The sequence below is a fragment of the Antechinus flavipes genome, chromosome 4 (genome assembly GCF_016432865.1).
Source record: "Antechinus flavipes isolate AdamAnt ecotype Samford, QLD, Australia chromosome 4, AdamAnt_v2, whole genome shotgun sequence".
NCBI classification, from domain to species: domain Eukaryota; kingdom Metazoa; phylum Chordata; class Mammalia; order Dasyuromorphia; family Dasyuridae; genus Antechinus; species Antechinus flavipes.
In genome coordinates, this window is record NC_067401.1 from 94,557,849 (window position 1) to 94,576,108 (window position 18,260).

The following is an 18,260-nucleotide window of genomic DNA, read 5'->3' on the forward strand; positions in this document are numbered from 1 at the left end:
TTCCAGAGAGAGGGATTATGGGTTTCTCTCTGGCCCAAAAAGCTTCAAGGGAGGTATGAACTCATTGAACTCCAATGAGTAAAGGTGTGAACACAAGCCTTGTATTAATTAGTTCTTCTTAGTACCTTGTTTCAGGTTCTGCCCAAAACATCTTCTTGTAAGATTAGATCAACTCTAATTAGTTAGCAGTTAGTAAGGATTCCAACACAATTCACAACACTAGTAGAAAAATTGTAGTGTATTAAGATGATCTATTGTAATTCCCTTTCAAAAATATTAGAATGATAAAAATATAAATTGCTTCAAGGTTTTCAGAGGTGGATATTAGGTAAATATTTTCTCTTTCAAATTCAGTTTAAAGAGGCAAGAAGCATTTAAAATGTGATTTTCTGTTTATCTGTAGGTTTTCAAAAAAGAGTTTAGCCCAGAAGAAACAGTTTCAAGTCTTTTGAGACTTTTTCAAAGAGCAGAACTTTCCCAGGACGGGGCGTGGTTTGTATTTTTCTTTATCGTATTTTAGATTGTTTTGTAGCAATGTCAAAGTAACCTGACATTGGAAATCTGATATTTTCATTCTGTAGACCAGGGGTTCTTAATTTTTGTTTGTGTCATATATTCTTTGGCAATCTGGGGTGGGGGCCTCATATTTCCCTATTCAGAATAATGGTTGTAAGTACATAAAGTAAAATATATAGGCTTTCAAAGAAGATCATATTGAAATGCAGTTATAAACATTTTTAAAATAAGGTCATGGTCCCCTGGTTAAGAAAATGGACTATTGCAAAGTATTCTTGTACATGAAAATTTATTTGGAATGCTCTACATTTAGAATAATGTAGATTCTCTGGTAAATATGTCACTTAGCTCTTTCAGAGATTTTCAGATTTTAATTAGGAAACAAAATAAATTGTTATCATTTGTGCTGGAGCCTTAAAGGAAAAATATGCTCCTCCTTTGGGTGGATGTAGGATGAGTTTTGTCTCAGTCCATAGTTAGTAGCTATTTGTAGTTCTCTACATTATTCCTTAACCAATTCTTTAAAAATAAACATTTTTAGGTACAAAATACTTGAATTAGCAGCCGACACTCTAATTAAAGAAGAGATTCTGAATGGAAATGATGAGTTACTAAATCAAGTGGTCATACATTTGCTGCCATTTATGGTTGTTACCAATGACAATTCAAAATCCCAAGAGATAAAAATGGCTACTTATCTGTCAAAATCAGGAATTTGCTCTTTGCACCCTATACTGAAAGGATGGAAAGAAGGTAAGCTATTCAGTTTTGATCTTTTAAATTGAAAAAATAAAATCAGTATTAATTCCAGAAGGAAATTATAGAGAGCTACAGATAGTGGGAGAACTCTGGATGAGGTATAAGATCCTTCAGCCCAGAGGGAACCTGCTAACAATGTCTGGTTCATTTCCCTACAGGTATCTCATCCTTCCTGAGAAGTCAAGGGGGGTGTAATCACTTGTGTTCTACTTAAAGCAAGGGATACTTACAGTAAAGAGGCATTTACATATAAATAGCAGAGTGCTTATAGCTAGCAATTGGGCAGTGTGTTGTGGTGATGTAATGGTACTATAGTTAGCCCATGCTCAGTGTGCTGTAGTGATGTAATTGTACTAAGGTAAGGTATTTAGGGGCTGAGAGGACTTGAAATAAATGCACTCCTCATGGGTCTCCTGTTTCATCACTCCTCCACTAAGACCAAGCATTCGGGCTGGTCCTGAGATCCTCTAGGGAGCTAGTCTGGACAATACATTTTGGCGCCCTAATTTGGGTGCTCTAGAAAGCACACTACATTTTGGCACCCTACATGGAGCTCTAGAAAGCAGTGTGATATCTCATCTTGGGGGCTCTAGAAAGCACACTACAGGAAATGATAAAAGACAAATCCTATTCTTTAAAAAGAAATTAACTGGTAACAATCTTTTTTTTCCAAGACAAATAATATATAATTAAAAAAAGTAAACATTATGAAGGATGATGAAGTTATAATACAAATCTGATGTTTTTAGAATTGGATTTAAGTAGTTTTCCTGTAATTTTTTTTGAGTGATTTATAAACTTATTCACTATTTTTTCATAGCTCTTGAAAAAGTAATTAAAACCACAAAGCCAACAGAATTGATTGGTGTAGCAAATCAGAAAATGGTTCAGTTGTTGGCTGACAATATAAATTCAGGGAATCCATCTTCGATGTTAAAGATGGTAAGTATTTTATCAGAATGCCTATTTAAAAAATTTCTTGCTGAAACTTAATTTTGATTCTTGGATTTTGCTTTGTCAAAGGTCTTTGTAAATATTTATCTTTTTAAATAGCATGTCACTTTTAAAATTAAACAGAAAAAGAATAAATACTGCTATATAGCAGATAACTTTTTAGAATAAAAAATGGTATTTTATCAACATTTGCAGAGAGAATATACACTAGATTCTAAGGCTGTATTAGTCTATCCTTTTTATCTTTTCAGAAGAGTCTAGTACTATCTCACTTCCTTTTTTTTGGGGGGGGGGGAGGGAAAAGGGGAGAAGGGGGCAGAGGAGTAGAGCCAGTGGTAAATACTGTAATAATTTCAACCAAGAAAATTTAATGCAGTGGTAGAGTAAATGCATTTTAACCTTAAGTCAATAAAGTCTTTTCAAAGAAGAGATACAAGAAGATAATCCTAATTGTGCTCCTTTATAAAGGACTGTTATTCATGAATGTGGGAGAACTTTTAATGTTGTCTTTTTTACATATTAATAAGCTTTGAGAATTTTTTCCCCCTTTCTAATGCTATTTAAAATGTTTTATTATAAGGATTGATTCTTTGGGGGAAGGAAGAGAATCCTGGGAAAATCTAGGTGATATAAAAATAAAAGATATCAATAAAAATCTATTTTTAAAAATGGGACCTTAAACATTCAGTTTAATTAGTAACTTCAGTATCTGAATGTACTTGCTCAGATTTTTTAGAACTTGTAATTTCTTTTTTTTTTTTTTTTTGCATTTATAGCATAGATACTTCATTTTAAACATTTAGTTGTATTTTTCAACAACATATATTTTAGAATATGGCATGATGTATAGAGCTGTAAACATTGTCAGCAGAATTATCTTGTGAAGTTCAGAATAGGCAATGATACTTGTCTATTTACTTTTGAAGGTGGAGGATTTGATAGCTGTTGGTGAAAAGGAGAGCTACACATTGAAGCAGAAAGTAACTTCCCAAGTTGTCATTTCAGTTCTTGTCTCTTGCTGCTCTTCATTAAAGGAAACTCACTTTCCATTTGCATTGAAAGTCTTCAATTTGCTGGAAAGAAAAATAAGAGAAAATGAAGTTATTACTTCGTTGGTAAGGACAAAAAAGCCCCTGCAAGTTCATGATTAAATGGCAGTCTGACACCGAAATAGAATAACAGTGGGGGTGGAGGAGAAAGAGAAGAAATGTCTCATTTAATTAGAGGTCAATTGTGAGGCAAAATTCTCAACTTTGCCACTTCCTCAGGGTTATAGATTAGATTTGTAATACACGTCCTTTAATTCACATTTATGTAGCATTTTATGGTTTGAAAATATTGCCTTCCAACAGGCCAGTGAAGTAGACAGTACAGGTAATGTTTCTATTTTGCATTTTGCTAATTTCTCCAGTCCTGCTCCTTAAGCAGGATGTTATATGGATTTTATAAGGTCACACAATTAATTGAGTTTGAATCTAGACTCAGACCCAGTTCTAGAAGGTGCCAAATCCAGCACTGTTACCAAAATATCTTTCTTTCATTTGTAATTTAGCACGATGCTTTCTTTCTGCTTGTTTTAGTGAGGAACTATTGACATTGGCTGAGAGAAAAGGCTTAAATAAGCCCAATCTGACCTTGCCTTGTGTTTTGGTCGTGTCTGGCTCTTCATGACTCCATTTGGGGTTTTCTTACTAAAGATAATGGAGTGGTTTGTCTAGCTCATTTTACAGATGAGGAACTGAGACAACAGATAAGTTGACTTGCCCAGGATCACACAGTTAGTAAGTTTCTGAGGCCAGATTTGAACTCGGGAAGATGAGTCTTCCTGATGACAGAGCCCAGTGCTCTGTCTTCTGCACCACCTATAAAACTGTCCAATATTCTCCATAAATGATAGTAAAAAAATAATGTATTCTAAATACATTAGAAAAGTAAAAAAGCAGTGCTTTGTGAGTTCTGAATAGGAGTGTTATGGAAGGCCCTTGGGTTTGCTGTAAGGGATGAGTAAAAATTCATCAGCAAAGTGGAATAATCCTATGGAGGAGAAAAATATGGGAATTGTTTTCATTTAAAGAAGGTGGAACAAGATTATTGACCAAAAATATTGGTATAGCTACAGCTATATAACTTATTATTATAATAGATAAATATAACTTATTATTATAATAGATAAAGCTGGATTGATATTGTTATTTTTTTCTACTGTCATCGTTTACTACCCATGGAGCAGGACTGGAGAAACTAGATAAATCTGTTTTTTAAAGAATTACATAATCTCAGGTTTGGAAAAATAGAATATCGGGACCCAGGAGTATAGCTAGTAAATGTTAAAGTAACCACTTAAATAAACCTCATTATAGAGGAAACAAAGCCAGAGTGGTGGAGTTAAAATTGAGAGAATAGGGATGAATCTTTGGATTAGAGGACAGGCTAAAGGTGGAAATCAGGCATAGGGTAGGTCCAAGAGTATGGGAAGTAGAAGGATATGAAATTGTAGTCTGAATGGAATTTCAAAGGAGGTGATGCAGTCCAAAATTTGTTCATATTATGAAGCTGAAATGGGAGAGAGAAAAATCCTTAGATTCTAAGAGATGAGGGATTGAGAAAAAAACTTATAAGAGATTCACTAAACCTAAGTAAGAAGTGGCTGAACTAACGAACTGAATGGAAGGGTATGGAGAGAGAGCTCTAAGGCAGGGGCTCAGACTTGGAGAATGTTGGGAGAACCACGATAAGGTCAATAGTTGAAGACAATAAAGATGCAGAAAAGGTGATGTATACCGACTCCATGGTCCTTAAAAATTTTCCTCAGACAGGAAATGTCATGGAATAATGATCCCGGACAAATAAATCTGGAGGTAGCAGTAAGTAGGAGTGCAGAGTATGTTTGGCCATCTAATGCAGAGAGATATCCTTAAGTGCATTATTGATCATAAATCTGTAACCTAAGAATTTGCCTTAGCTCTTAAAAAAACCTTATTTCCCATCCTTATCTTCTAGATTAGCAGTCTGTGGCTTATCTCCTCTTTATATAAAGTTGTACCTTCTCACTTTTCAATCTTGGTGCCCTTTCATTCACATACTCCAGAATATGATGATTGTCCCTATTTTTCTAGTCCAGCTTATTTGAACAATTGAGTAAACCACCATCATCACAACACTCAGCAATTCTCTTTGTAGTCTATATACAATATCTCTGCTTTCTCACATTGTTTTGTTTACTTAAGCTGGTCTCTTTTAAACTTTATCTTTTATTTCTCTTGAGATATGGTGACACTGCCACATAGTATTTCAAATATAGAAAACTCCCAAGTTTTATTCAAGGAAATTTGCTGTTTTTCCCATTATCCTTCCTGATGTGTTTTTTTTTATTTGGAGGGAAGGGTATACTTCTTCCCCTCCCCCTATCCCACAGTTTACATAGGGTCAATATATTTAGGGAACAATCTATCCTTTTTCAATGTCAAAATAATTTTTCCCCCATATATACTTAGATTGATTCTTATTTATCATTTTTTCCTTACTTTCTAGAGATGGCCTTTTAGAGCTATTGTTTCATTGACTTAGAAATGTTAATATTGTATGTAAAAAGAGATTTGACTGTACATTCCTCCTATTTAAATTTTTTTAAATGTTGAATGGACTTGAATCTTCTTAAGAATCTTTGAGGAAAGCTATTGTTTTTACTTCATGTAGAGGAGCTTTTGTTCCTTTCCCTCCTTTCCTCCCCCCCTTCCCCCCATTTTCCAATTACTATCCCTCATTCAAATAAAATAGTAAATTAAAAATAGGGGAAATTTTTTTTCCTTTCCCAGTGTCATTTCTAGGAAAATAAGGAAACTCGGGGCTTTGCTAATTTCTGTGTTCCAACATATAATAATAAAAAAAGACTCCTTGATGCAAACAAAAAAAACATTACGTATAGATTTATATTTATATATTCTTTTAATTTCCCTTTAATAAAATACTAAACTTTTTCATCCTATTTCTACCAACTCAGGAAATCTCTTTTGAATGTCATTCTGAACTGTCAGACAAAGGAATACCAGTGGAGATATGGATTCAGTATGTAGAAAAGCTCAACAGAGGGCAGATGATTGCTGTGGAAGATGCTGTTATGATTGCATTTTCATTGAAAAACTTTATTCAAGTTTTGAAGCCTCCTAAATCTTTTCTTAAAGGTATGTCATTGTTAATGTTTTTAGATTTGATTGTCTTAAAAACCAGTTAAGAAAAATTAGATGTGCTCATTATTTCGTGTTATAATTAGAAAGCCATTTTTTTCTAGGGCAAAAAAATAATCTTGTGTTTAGCCACTGTAGGCTCATCATATTCTTAGATTTGTGGATTATTTTATGCCTCACATATTTTCATGCCCATTAGATGATAAGTGGTGGAATCCTGAACATATGAAAGAAGACAGCCGAGACTATCTGCACTTATTGATCCAGATATTTGAGGTTATTATTGCTGGTGCTGATGCCCTTTGCTTCAGAGTTCTGATGAAACTTTTCTTAAAGGTACTTCATTTTCAGCTAAAATGATTTTATATGCTATAGAAAACAAAATGTAGTAGAATTAAATTGCCTTCTGTAATTTTAGACATTTCTCATTTCAGTATCTCGTCTTCTAGGAAAATGATTTTAACCAAGCCTGTTTTGTTTTTGTTTTGTTTGTTTGTTTTTTTAATTTTGAATTTTATTTGTGCTATAATTCAGAAATTAGTGCCTTGCTCAAATACAGGAATTTATTTATTTATTTTGGGGGAGGGGGGGGCCTAACATATATTTCCTAGTACCCATAATGAAAACTATATTTAACAATATGTTGGTTACTAATTTGAAGAAAGCTGATCTTAACTTCCTTTTATCTTATTTAGGTACATTTAGAAGATGTTTTTGAGTTATTCAAGTTCTTCTCACTTTTATGGACCTATAATTATAGCCTTTCAAATCCACTTAACTATAACGTGAAAACAATACTACAGACTCAAGCTCTTTACATAGGACGTGCAATGCTGGCAGGTCAGGCTGCACAGAAGAAAAAATACCTGGCATCAACATCTTCTCCAGGTATAAAATTGTCATTTTCATAATCATGTTTATATATTTTCCCTTTCCTAGTTTATATTGGAGTTTATGAAGTTTCAAATTTATTCAGATATACTTGCAATATTCTTGCATACTTGCTGCTGCTGTAATGGGCCTTTGGTTTTCAGCAACCTCCTCCTACCTCTGCACTGCACCCTCTTTCCTGGACAAAAGGCAAAGTATCTTACTTTCATTAGAATGGTTGGGGAAGGGAATCACTTCAAAACCTTGAAAAAATGATCTTCATGTGTAATGCTATAATATTATAGAACTAAAATGTCAGGAAATTCCTTTAAAAAGGGTACAGTTTGATAAATGAAAAGAAATCAGCTAAAGATAAATTGTCATTGTTAAGAATGGCCTTGTTTGTATTGGAAAATAACTTATTAGAAGAGAGTGAGTAACCTTAGAAGTTTCTATTCAGAATAAATGGAGCTCTTTTGCTTGGTTTATGAGTTGATCCAATATAGAAAATTTGGATATTGGCTTTTCATACAGCATATAGAGACATCTGACTAAAGTCTTAGCTGTGACTAAGTATATTCATTTGAAGGATGAGAAATGCGTCTCCTTCCTGATTAGATTCATTATTTTAGCTTAGATTTTACTACTTTCATGAAGCCTTTCTTAATCTTTCCCTTCCTGAATTTTTCATTCCACTCTCTTTAATTATGCCTGTACGCATCATATACATGTCTTCTCTTTCATTGATATGATAAATTTTTTGAGGGCAAAGACTACGTATGCTCTGTGACTCAAGTTTTTATTTCTCTTGTTCCTGGTATAGTGCCATGCGCATAGTAGACAGTAGTCATTTAATGAATGTTTATTGAATTGGACATGTTAATGAATTAAGAAAAATAAAAGTTCCTGAAAATGTCACAGTTGACTCAGATTTAGCTTTTCTAACTTATAGAATATTTGATTTAAAATGTTTCAAATTTCCCTACCCTGTGGGGGGTTTATATATGTGTGCTGTATTTTAATATATATCTTTTTCCCCAGTGGTGATATGTTTACTCATAAATTTGGGAAGTCCTATAAGAGAAGTACGAAGAGCTGCCATTCTCTGCCTCCAGACCTTACGTGAAGTAGAGTCTCCACTTTATCCTGTAATACAACACTTAGTCCAAAAAGAAGAGGAGATTATTTCAGATGCTACATATGTAGCACAGGTATATCTTCCCATTAGCAATGTATAAGCTGGGGGAGGGAGGGAGAAGTGTGTTCATATACATATATGAAGTCAAGTCTAGAGTTAACATTTGTACTATTGGTTTTCATCTTATTTCATGAGAAATTTAATCAGTTACTTCACAGAAATGTGTATAATAAATAATATAGTGGGGAGAGATTGCTTAACATAATAAATGGGGGGATATAATTGGAAATTTAAAGAAGTAACAAAGGTATTAAAAAGCCATTTAAAAATTTTTAAGTACTAGGGTTAAAATTGAAATTTTAAAATACTTATTATTACAACATTTTAATAATAATGAGATACATTTTCCTCTAGATAAAATAATTGGGAATTATTCTTAGGTAAAATATGCTCATAGTGTCCTGTTAGCTAATAGTATCATCTATGAGCCAATTTTATACGAAAAATGGCAAATAGTGAAATAATGTCATTTGGTTGATGGTTTTTAGAAATTAGTACTTCTACCATTTGAAGACCCTTCATAAGCTGTTTTAATGTTCTAGGATTTGAATACTTTGTTTGAGGATCTGCAAACAGGAAAAAAGCCAAAATCTCACCAGATGTTAACTGAAGCCTTAAAACATTTGCTTTATTGTGTACATAGCTGTCCATCCTATATTGCAAAAAACTTGATGAAAATTCTTCAGGAAGTCAATAGTGAGGTGTGTATATTTTAATGAGAAATATATTTTAAGTCTGATGTGACCAAAATATTGTGATAACTGATGATATATGGGGGAAATTTTACTTTCATTAGCTTAAGAAGTAATAGGAAGGGGATACTGGGATGCAGAGAGAACAAAGCTTAAATGTTGTTTTGGAGCTAGGTAGAAGGGATTGTTTTAAATAAGCATATTGCTTCTGCATGTTAGAGGGGGTGTGGGTTGTGGGTATGAGTGTGTAGGTGTATACCTATCTGTATATATGTCTATGTATATACATATGTATATGTTTGCAAATGTGTATATATTCATGTTTTAAAATCCCAAGGAGATGTGACTATTGGTAGAACTTTAATTTGAGCTTTTATAACTTTACCATGAAAATCCTTCTCTGTATGTCTTCTCAATTAATTTTGTAAATTATAAATGGCAAATTTTACTGAAAGTGATAATAATAATAATTGTGGATAGAGTGTCATTTTTGGAGTCTGGACATCCGTATTTGAATCCTACCTCAGACATTTACTTGCTGTGTGTGACTCATTTCCAGTCTTGGTTTAGTGATGATAGTTGGACTGTCAACCTTATGATGTTAGGAAGAAAATGCTTTGCAAACCTTTTAAGTATTTTATAAAATTACATTATTAGTACTGTTATTTTTACTATTGCAACATCAGTTTTCATAATGCCATATTCTAAAGCCCTTCATGATCTTTTCTAATAGTTCTAACAGGAAATGTTATATGGAGGCAATAAAGAAAACTACAAACTGGCATTAATAGTAGCTTAAAATCCTCTTTTCCTACCTGTTCTTTTAATCATACATAGTTGAATGGATATGTGAAGTACAAATCAAATGAATATGTTCCATCTGGAAAGAATAATCTAATTATAGTGATTTAATACATTTTATATGTAAATGTTTTATATTTGCACACTTAAGGGAAAGATGACTAAGGTATATTTAAAATAAAAACTTAATATTCTTTATCTTAGGCTTAATGAACAGCATTCTATATTTTTAATTTATAGATAAAATAGAAGTTTTTGAATTGTAGTCAGATCCTGAAAAAAGAGAATAATGGATAACCAAGACTTCTTAAAAATGTAATGTCACTTGTAAGAACATGCTAACAGTGCTTCTGAAGTCACAAAGTATTAAATGTTTGACTCGGCATTTCAGCACTTAATGTTTGTGATTATTTAAAAGTATTTATTTAGCATCTTTAAACTAGAGCATATAGTATAATTTGAACCGATGCTGTGACACCCTTTTTTAAACTCTAATCTGAGGGAAAAAAACAGTCCTTGTTCTTCAGGATTATTAGTAGTATCAAAGCTGTGTAGTTTGCTTTAGTCACCTGAAGGACCTAAAGATGTTTCAGATCAAGATGGCCTTTTAAGACTTTGGTGCTTCCTGGTGGAAGTTCTCTCAAAACATTCCTAATACTCATTAGCTCTTTCTATTTTTTGAAGATCCTATCACTTCCCTGAAAGTGTCTCCTGGACTACTTCCCATGTTGAATTTTTTTGATGATTAATAATGTTCTTGTGTAACAAGTAGAGACACATGTCAATTGACATTAATAGTTTTTCCCAATTTTTAGATGGTGCTTTCTCAGCTGTTGCCCACAATTGATCAGTTGCTAGAGAAAGTACTAAAGGAACCCCCTACAGTCCTGAAGGATGAAGCTGTCATTTTGCACCTTGCCCTTGGGAAGTACAATGAGCATTCAGCTTCTCTCTTGCACAAGGACCCACAGAGTTTAGATGTATTCCTCAAAGCTGTGCATACCACCAAGGAAGTCTTCGAAGGGATGCCTACATTCCAGATCCTTGCCCTTGGGAAGGTTGGTATTTTCTAATTAGAATCTAGAATTTAAGTTTGCTTTTCCCTTTAACACTCCTAATAGTAGAGCACAATGCATTTGCACTGGAATTGGATAATATGTGATGTATGTTGATGGCTGAAGAACAAATAAAGTTATTGAGTGGTGTTAAGTGTTTTAAAATATGGAGTGGATTTTACTTAATGATCATTGTGATGGACAAGTTCTAAAGAAATAAGCAGAGTTTAAGATTTCATTTAATTTGAAAAACTTCCTAATCATCCATTAAAATCCTTCTTTAACATTAGCCTCATCCTAGCATGAGAGGATTCAGTTCGTAATGTGTTTTAAAAAAAAAAAAAAAAAGGAGGAGCAAAAGTTCTGGCAGCGAATTCATCCAAGCTGGAAAAGCTTCAGGAATAGCCTCGGGGCTGGGTACCTTGTGGTGTTCTAGTGCCAGCCTCACTTATTTTGTGAAGCTTCTCCTCAGGTTGATTCTCAACTTGCTATTAGGCTGTATAGAAGTTACAATTGTTGCCAAAGGAAAGAGGGCTGCTCACACTGAAAAGTTACAGATCTTTGAATTATTGATATTGTTATAGTTAGGCCAATAGCAAGAGCTACATTTTAACTCAGGGTGCCTTAAAGTATGGAATGGGCATACATTGTTTTCTAAAAATATGACAAAGCTATATAAGTAGGCTTTTTAGGAATTTGCTTTCATGTGATTCTTTTTCTAATTTTTAGATTACGAAACCATTCTTTGCTGCTATATCAGATGATAAAGTTCAACAGAAGCTTTTGGGAGTGCTGTTTGATTTACTTTTGAATTGCAAAAATACACTCTGTGCTCAGACTGTTAGCAGTGTTTTTAAAACAGTAAGTTACAGCCTTTTTAGAGCCACTACTCATTATTAATCATTTTGGTTTAGAATATTTTTGAGCATTCTTCATCTTTACTTTGATTTGGCTTCTTCATGTCCTTATCTCACTCTTTCTTATATTGTGTTTATTGTTAATTAATTATGGAGGGGGGTGTCAACAAAATGACATTAATAAAGAATTATAGTAATGAAATAAATGTAGACCTTTCCATTTAGTTTCTGATACTTTTTTTTCGTTTATAGTTTAACCATTTAGTAATATTTGTCTGGACCAGATTTCTGTTAAGTGGTACGTGATAGTGATCAGGAGTTTGCAGGTGACCTGGGGGAACATTATGACACTCAAGGGGCGAGGATTCTGACTTAATATGATGAAATGAATAATGCAATCAAAATCATGTTCATTGTATTGTGGATGACTGCTGAATGTTATTATTAATCAGCTGTGGATTTGAAAGTAGAATTAAATAACTCAGATCATATGGTAGAGATAGTGAGTGTGCTAGAAAGGTATTTTTTATTAGAGGCAAGTACAAGGTAGGATTTGGAATTTGAATATCTAGAGAAATAGGAGTATCTTTAAATATTGTGACCAGCCAAACTTTTCCTTAAATTTCATTTCCTAATTTTGTTTTTTAAGCATCTTCCCTTTCATTTTCCCTCATTTTCTACCCTACTCTTTGGGATTGCAGAAATGAAAAACATTTATTTGGCATACTATAGAATTCCCTTATGCAAGGGATCCTGACACCAAATATACAGACATAAACTTGATGTGTGTTTAAAAAAAAAAAAAGAAAGAAAGAAAGAAAAGAGGATTTCTGATTCATAAAATCAAGTTGAGTACAAGTTACCAAATGTAATTTTAGTTTGTTTTAGCTTTGTTTTTAAATGTTAAAAATGTGACATGAAAAAAAAAATCAGGAAATTATACTGCAGTACTGTTGCAAATTCATATTGTTATATCTAGTTTTAGTTTTCAAGTTCTTAGGGGGCTGTAAAAAAGATTTGGAGAACTCCTCTTGCCATAACCCTCTCTCTACATATTCACTCCTCTTTTAAAAAAAAAAAAAAAAAAGAGTAATAGAAATATTTAAAGGATGTAAAAGATAAATGATTTGGGTTATTTAGCTAGACTGGTGGGCAACTTACTTTTCTTTGTCCTATTTTTTAAATTAAAGAAGATACCTCTTCCCTCCCAGAAGAAAACCCACATATTTGTTAACAAGCGTTTTATATTGAAGTGTTTGAAAGGTTTTATATTAGTACTATCTGTTTTGCTAGGGGAGAGGGCATTAACAATTGAAGAAATCACTATATAAATGTGAGCTTAAATTTTATTAGCAATAATAGTAATATTAATGTCAAAGAAATTTTACGAATTTTACCTATTACTTTAAAAGAAAATATATTAATATGTTACTGATAATCTTTGACTCAGAGTCTATTTTATCCTTTAATGTGATATAGCCTTGATGAGTTTTATTACAGTATTTCTGTCCCATACATATGAAATGTACATATGATGTTATTTGCTCTTGTTAAATTTGTGTAGGTATATGGGGAGTTGGGGGGGGGTGGCATGTAATATGAGGCTTAAAATGAGTTAAAGCATATAAATAGAAAGTATTATTAGTTTAAAACATTTTCTGCACCTGCCAGGTGGATTGGCACTTGGGAAAACTCTTTAGCAAAAGTTTGAGTGCTTACCATGTCTCTTCCACTGTTAGGTGTTAGTTGCTGATAGTTAAATGAATCAAATTCAAACCTATCAATATGGTAATTCTCTCTACTTATGTAATTTTGTGAACTCTTATTTTTAGCCCTCATTTCATAAATAAACTCATGTGAGAGTTAATCAGCACATGGTTTGAAACTTAGATGATTAAGAATTTAACACTTACCATTATGCTTTTCAGACAGCTTTACACTCTTTAAATGAGAGAATAATTTTCCTTTAAGCATGGCGAGTCAATTGGTTTGATTTAAACTCAAATTAACTTGATAGAATTTATCGTCCTTATTTTGAAATTGAATGGATGAAAGACAATTAAAAGAAACTATTTGTGGTTTTTAAAATATGTGTATTCAGTATAATTGTTTATCCTAGAAATCGAAATTATTGGTAATTCTTACTTTAACATAATTTCAGATTTCTGTTGATGCTGAACAAATCCGATTAGAACTGGAACCACCAGAGAAAACCAAGTCCTTGGGTACAATTCAGCAAACAAGAAGACAAAAAATGCAACAGAAGTAAGAATTATGAACTTATTTAAGAAAAATCCTTTTGTTCTAGTTTTTGTACGTTATCTAGCTTTTTTTATTTGCTTATATAATTAAGAGTTTTATTGGTGCCTTTTGTTTTTTCAAAAAACCTATTTTTCCAAAATACCTTCCCTCCATCATTGAATCCACTCTGATAACAAAGAAAAACACTTAAAACAAGCCAGCCAGTCAACATTATGATTGTGCCTGGCAGCATAGACCACATTCAGTACCCCTCTTCTTTTTTTACTGAGAGGAGAAAGTTGCCTTTGTATTATTTTCATTTATTTTATTGTAGTAGTGTGTATATATATTCCGATTCTGTTTACTTCTTTCTGCATGAATTCTTAAAAATCTCTGCTTAAGAATAATTTTTTATTCCTGCTGCAGAAAACTACAAGATACAGAACCTGCACAAGATGTTGGCAATGTTTACTGGCAGAGAGTAACCCTCATCTTAGAATTACTGCAACATAAAAAGAAACTCAAAAGTCCTCAGTTATTAGTGCCATGTCTTTTTAATTTGCTCTCCAGGTAAATCACTCTTAAAATGGCTTTTAATTAATTATTGTCCATTAGAGAATAGAATTCTGATACTTATCTGAGAATTGTTATTATTCATTTGTTCTTATTTCCAAATATAATATGAAGATTCAATTTGTATTTCTTACAGAAATAGTTGCCATTTGTGCAAATAAAATAATTAAAAAAACCAAAACAAAGAATGGTTCATAGTGTTGGTAAATTCTTGGCCAAGAATCCCTAGAAAATTCAAATTTATCTTAGTTTTGGATTAAGCAAATTCTATTGTCCATTGGGAATTCTGTTAAATGAACCTAGAGTACATGCCTTGGGGCTTTGTTTTGGGGCTTTGTTACTGGAATTTAAAAGTTTGGCCTAGGCTTAGGTAAGATTCAGTTGTTGTTTGGTATTACTATTTATATATTCTCCTAGATGTAGAGTCTTGAGTGGATAGTTTTTGAAACTTAAATAAATCATTAGTCTTAACACAATGCACGTCTCATATTTCCCTCTGCAGAGCTAGATATAAGGAGATTTTGTCTGCTCTCATTTTCTTTGCAGTGTGATAAGAGTAGCAATTTGCCATTAAACTCCTTGGAAAAGTTTAGAGAAGACTTGGCATTATGCTAAAAGTCCTGATTTTGTTATTTTAGTCATTTCTATTTGATTTTTATGAAACTTGATGTGATCTATGACTTCTGATGGACACTGACAACAAAAATTGTACAAATTTTTTTATTCCTCATTATCACTTGGATTAAAATTTTAAAGGTGTCTAGAAACTTTGCCACCGGAGCAGGGAAATCTGGAATACACCAAACAGCTAATTCTCAGCTGTCTACTTAATATCTGCCAGAAACTATCCCCAGATGGTTCTAAGATCCCTAAAGGTATGTATAGGATATTGTAGGGATGGGAGGATATTTCGAGGTTACATCTACTTGTTGATCCATTTAAAGTTTTTATCTCCTCCCTCTCTAGGTATTCTTGATGAAGAAAAATTCAATGTTGAATTGTTAGTTCAGTGTGTGCGGGTTTCAGAGATGCCTCAGACACATCACCATGCCCTCTTGCTTTTGGGTGCAGTTGCTGGAATATTCCCTGTATGTTTTATGTTTTATAATAATATTTCATTTATATAGTACTTTAGAACTTTTTAAAATGTTCTGTTCACAGCAGACCTACCATGTAGAGCAATTCAATTTGTAATTGAGGTAAGAGGCTCAGAGAGGTTGACTCTTGGACAAGATCATATAGTAAATGAGTGTCAGAGTTATGAGGTTGCAAGTCCAGCCCTTTCTCCACTATTTCTACCTTATATTCTCTACTATGAAAAATTTCCATGGAAATTCTAAGACATTTGAAATACAGAAATAAAAATGGGTTTGACTTCTTGCTTTGCTCAAAAATCAAGTTCCTTCTCTCTCTGTCCAAGGTGGTTCTTTTTTTGCCTTCTTCTTTGCCCCCACTTCTGCTCCTTTTTCTTCACTCAAGTTTAATTTAAGAATTTCATACCCTCAAATTGTTGGGAAATGCTGGGGTAATTTATGTTTCACATGCAAAGATGTTTTGTAGTTCTATAGATAATTGAATCAAAGTTTTATTAACTGAGGAACTTTTAGAAGTACAACTGATAGAACTGTGATTCTGATGTTAGGAAGGCCTGAGTTCAAACTAAACCCTAGACATTTATAAGTTTTGTGACTGGGGCAACACTAAGCACAATGCCTGGCGCCTATTAGATACTATCTAAATGCTTATTTTCTTCCCCTACTAGAAGAAAATACAGATGTAGGATTTGTACATGTATATCATTTATGGTTAAAAAAATCAGCAGCCGGGGTAAAAATAAGAATTTTGTTCATTATTAACTCATATATGTAATTAATGTAAGGTTTGTAATTTAAGATTATAGACTGAGTCTTTTTTTAAAAAGCTAATTATGTCTCCTCCAAAAAAGATCCCAAGTTACATTTTAGGTATTCGCCCAGGAGACAGTAGAAGGTTTTGGTCATGTGCTTTAATCTGAAGTACAGATTGTGTACTTTGAGATTTAGGTGTTGGATCCCTTATGGTATATATTTAGGTTTATAACTACGTTTTGTTTATCAAAGAACTAACTTGATGTGCACAGTATTGATAAGCTGTTAATTGTAAATATGTTATGAAACAACTTTATAAAGAATAAATGTCTGAGGTACAACTGGTTGTTTTTCTTGATGATCCTTAACTTTTCTTTTATCAGCTCACATTGAATTTGTCTTGAAACCAAACATCTCTCTTAGTTTCAGTCCTCAATTTGGCATCACGTCAGAGTGTTCTAGGTTTTTTTCTCTTAGTAATAGCCTGTCTTTTTTTTTTTTTTAATGGAAGCAGTAAGTGAATTATATATAAACCAAATCTCATGAATATACACTGGATTAAATTATTTTATGTTGAATAGTAAAATTATAAATTACTTTGAAAAGCTGATCCCAGATAACAAGTATTCATTATAGATGGCATTTGTTAGAGGTACCTGAATACACCATTTAAAAAGATGGTTTTTTTCCTAAATGAGATTTTTGAATAAAGATATCGTTTTATGACAATGATTAGTCTTGAAGTATATAAATATGCTGTGTCATTTAAGAAACCATGTTTCTTCTATAAGATGTTTTTAAAGATGACAGTTCTGATGATCTATTTCTTTCAGGATAAAGTTTTGCACAACATTATGCCCATTTTTACATTCATGGGAGCCAATGTTATGCGCCTTGATGATACTTATAGTTTTCAAGTTATCAACAAGACAGTGAAAATGGTCATTCCTGCTCTTATCCAGGTATGCTATCTATATTGTAGTATCATTTCTTTTAGAGACCTTGGGTTAGGAAAAGATACAAGAAAATCTTTAGGCTGATAAGATTATTTGTCTAAGGAAGACTAAGGGTGGTTGCAGTCTGCATGGGTGAAGGAAATACCCATATCAGTGAAGCCTTAAACAAATGGTTAGTACATACCTAGAAAATTAAAGGCAAATTATGTACATAATTTTTGACAGGAGAATGCTAGCAACAAGTCAGTGGATTAAGATAGGTTTCCTAAGGAGGTGAATCTTGAACTGATCTCAGAAGGGAGACTGAATTTTGTTAGGCAGAGATGTAGGTGGGTGTTCATTCTAGGAACGGGGTTTGTCTGAATAAAGGCCAAGAGATGTGAGGTGGAATTTGCATTGGAACAGGAAGTAGACTGGTTTGCTGGGGACCTGGGATGATGAGGGAATGTTTAGTCATGTAGGGGGTGGAGCACAGGATTTTTAGGAAGACTTAGTTGAGCTCTTACTTCTGATACATACTAGCTCCATGTCTTGAGTCACCTAACTGCTCTCAGCCTCCATGTGTGAGTTAGTGATAATAATGGCATGTAGCTAGTAAGTGTCTGAAGATGGATTTGAACTCAGGTCCCCCGACTCCAGGACCTGGGCTCTCAGTGTGAAGGGCATTTTAGGGAGCCTGGGAGCAAAAAAAATCAGTCCAAGGAGACTTTTCTGATCTCTGAGGAAGTGCTGATGTTGGGTGGTTTTCCTTTGTGGG

General features: G+C 33.1%; 1 protein-coding gene across 1 annotated transcript in view; it reads left to right on the forward strand.

The window, feature by feature from the left end:
- Nucleotides 1-18,260, forward strand: part of HEATR1 (HEAT repeat containing 1) — a 55,253-nt gene that overhangs the window by 21,398 nt on the left and 15,595 nt on the right. The window contains exons 14-29 of the mRNA XM_051993545.1: nt 404-492; nt 1,058-1,269; nt 2,096-2,217; nt 3,156-3,344; nt 6,230-6,410; nt 6,613-6,749; nt 7,109-7,301; nt 8,325-8,494; nt 9,024-9,182; nt 10,790-11,032; nt 11,759-11,890; nt 14,048-14,151; nt 14,554-14,697; nt 15,457-15,575; nt 15,667-15,788; nt 17,381-17,509. Coding sequence (XP_051849505.1) covers nt 404-492; nt 1,058-1,269; nt 2,096-2,217; nt 3,156-3,344; nt 6,230-6,410; nt 6,613-6,749; nt 7,109-7,301; nt 8,325-8,494; nt 9,024-9,182; nt 10,790-11,032; nt 11,759-11,890; nt 14,048-14,151; nt 14,554-14,697; nt 15,457-15,575; nt 15,667-15,788; nt 17,381-17,509 — 2,445 coding nt within the window. The remainder of the gene's footprint in view (nt 1-403; nt 493-1,057; nt 1,270-2,095; nt 2,218-3,155; nt 3,345-6,229; nt 6,411-6,612; nt 6,750-7,108; nt 7,302-8,324; nt 8,495-9,023; nt 9,183-10,789; nt 11,033-11,758; nt 11,891-14,047; nt 14,152-14,553; nt 14,698-15,456; nt 15,576-15,666; nt 15,789-17,380; nt 17,510-18,260) is intronic.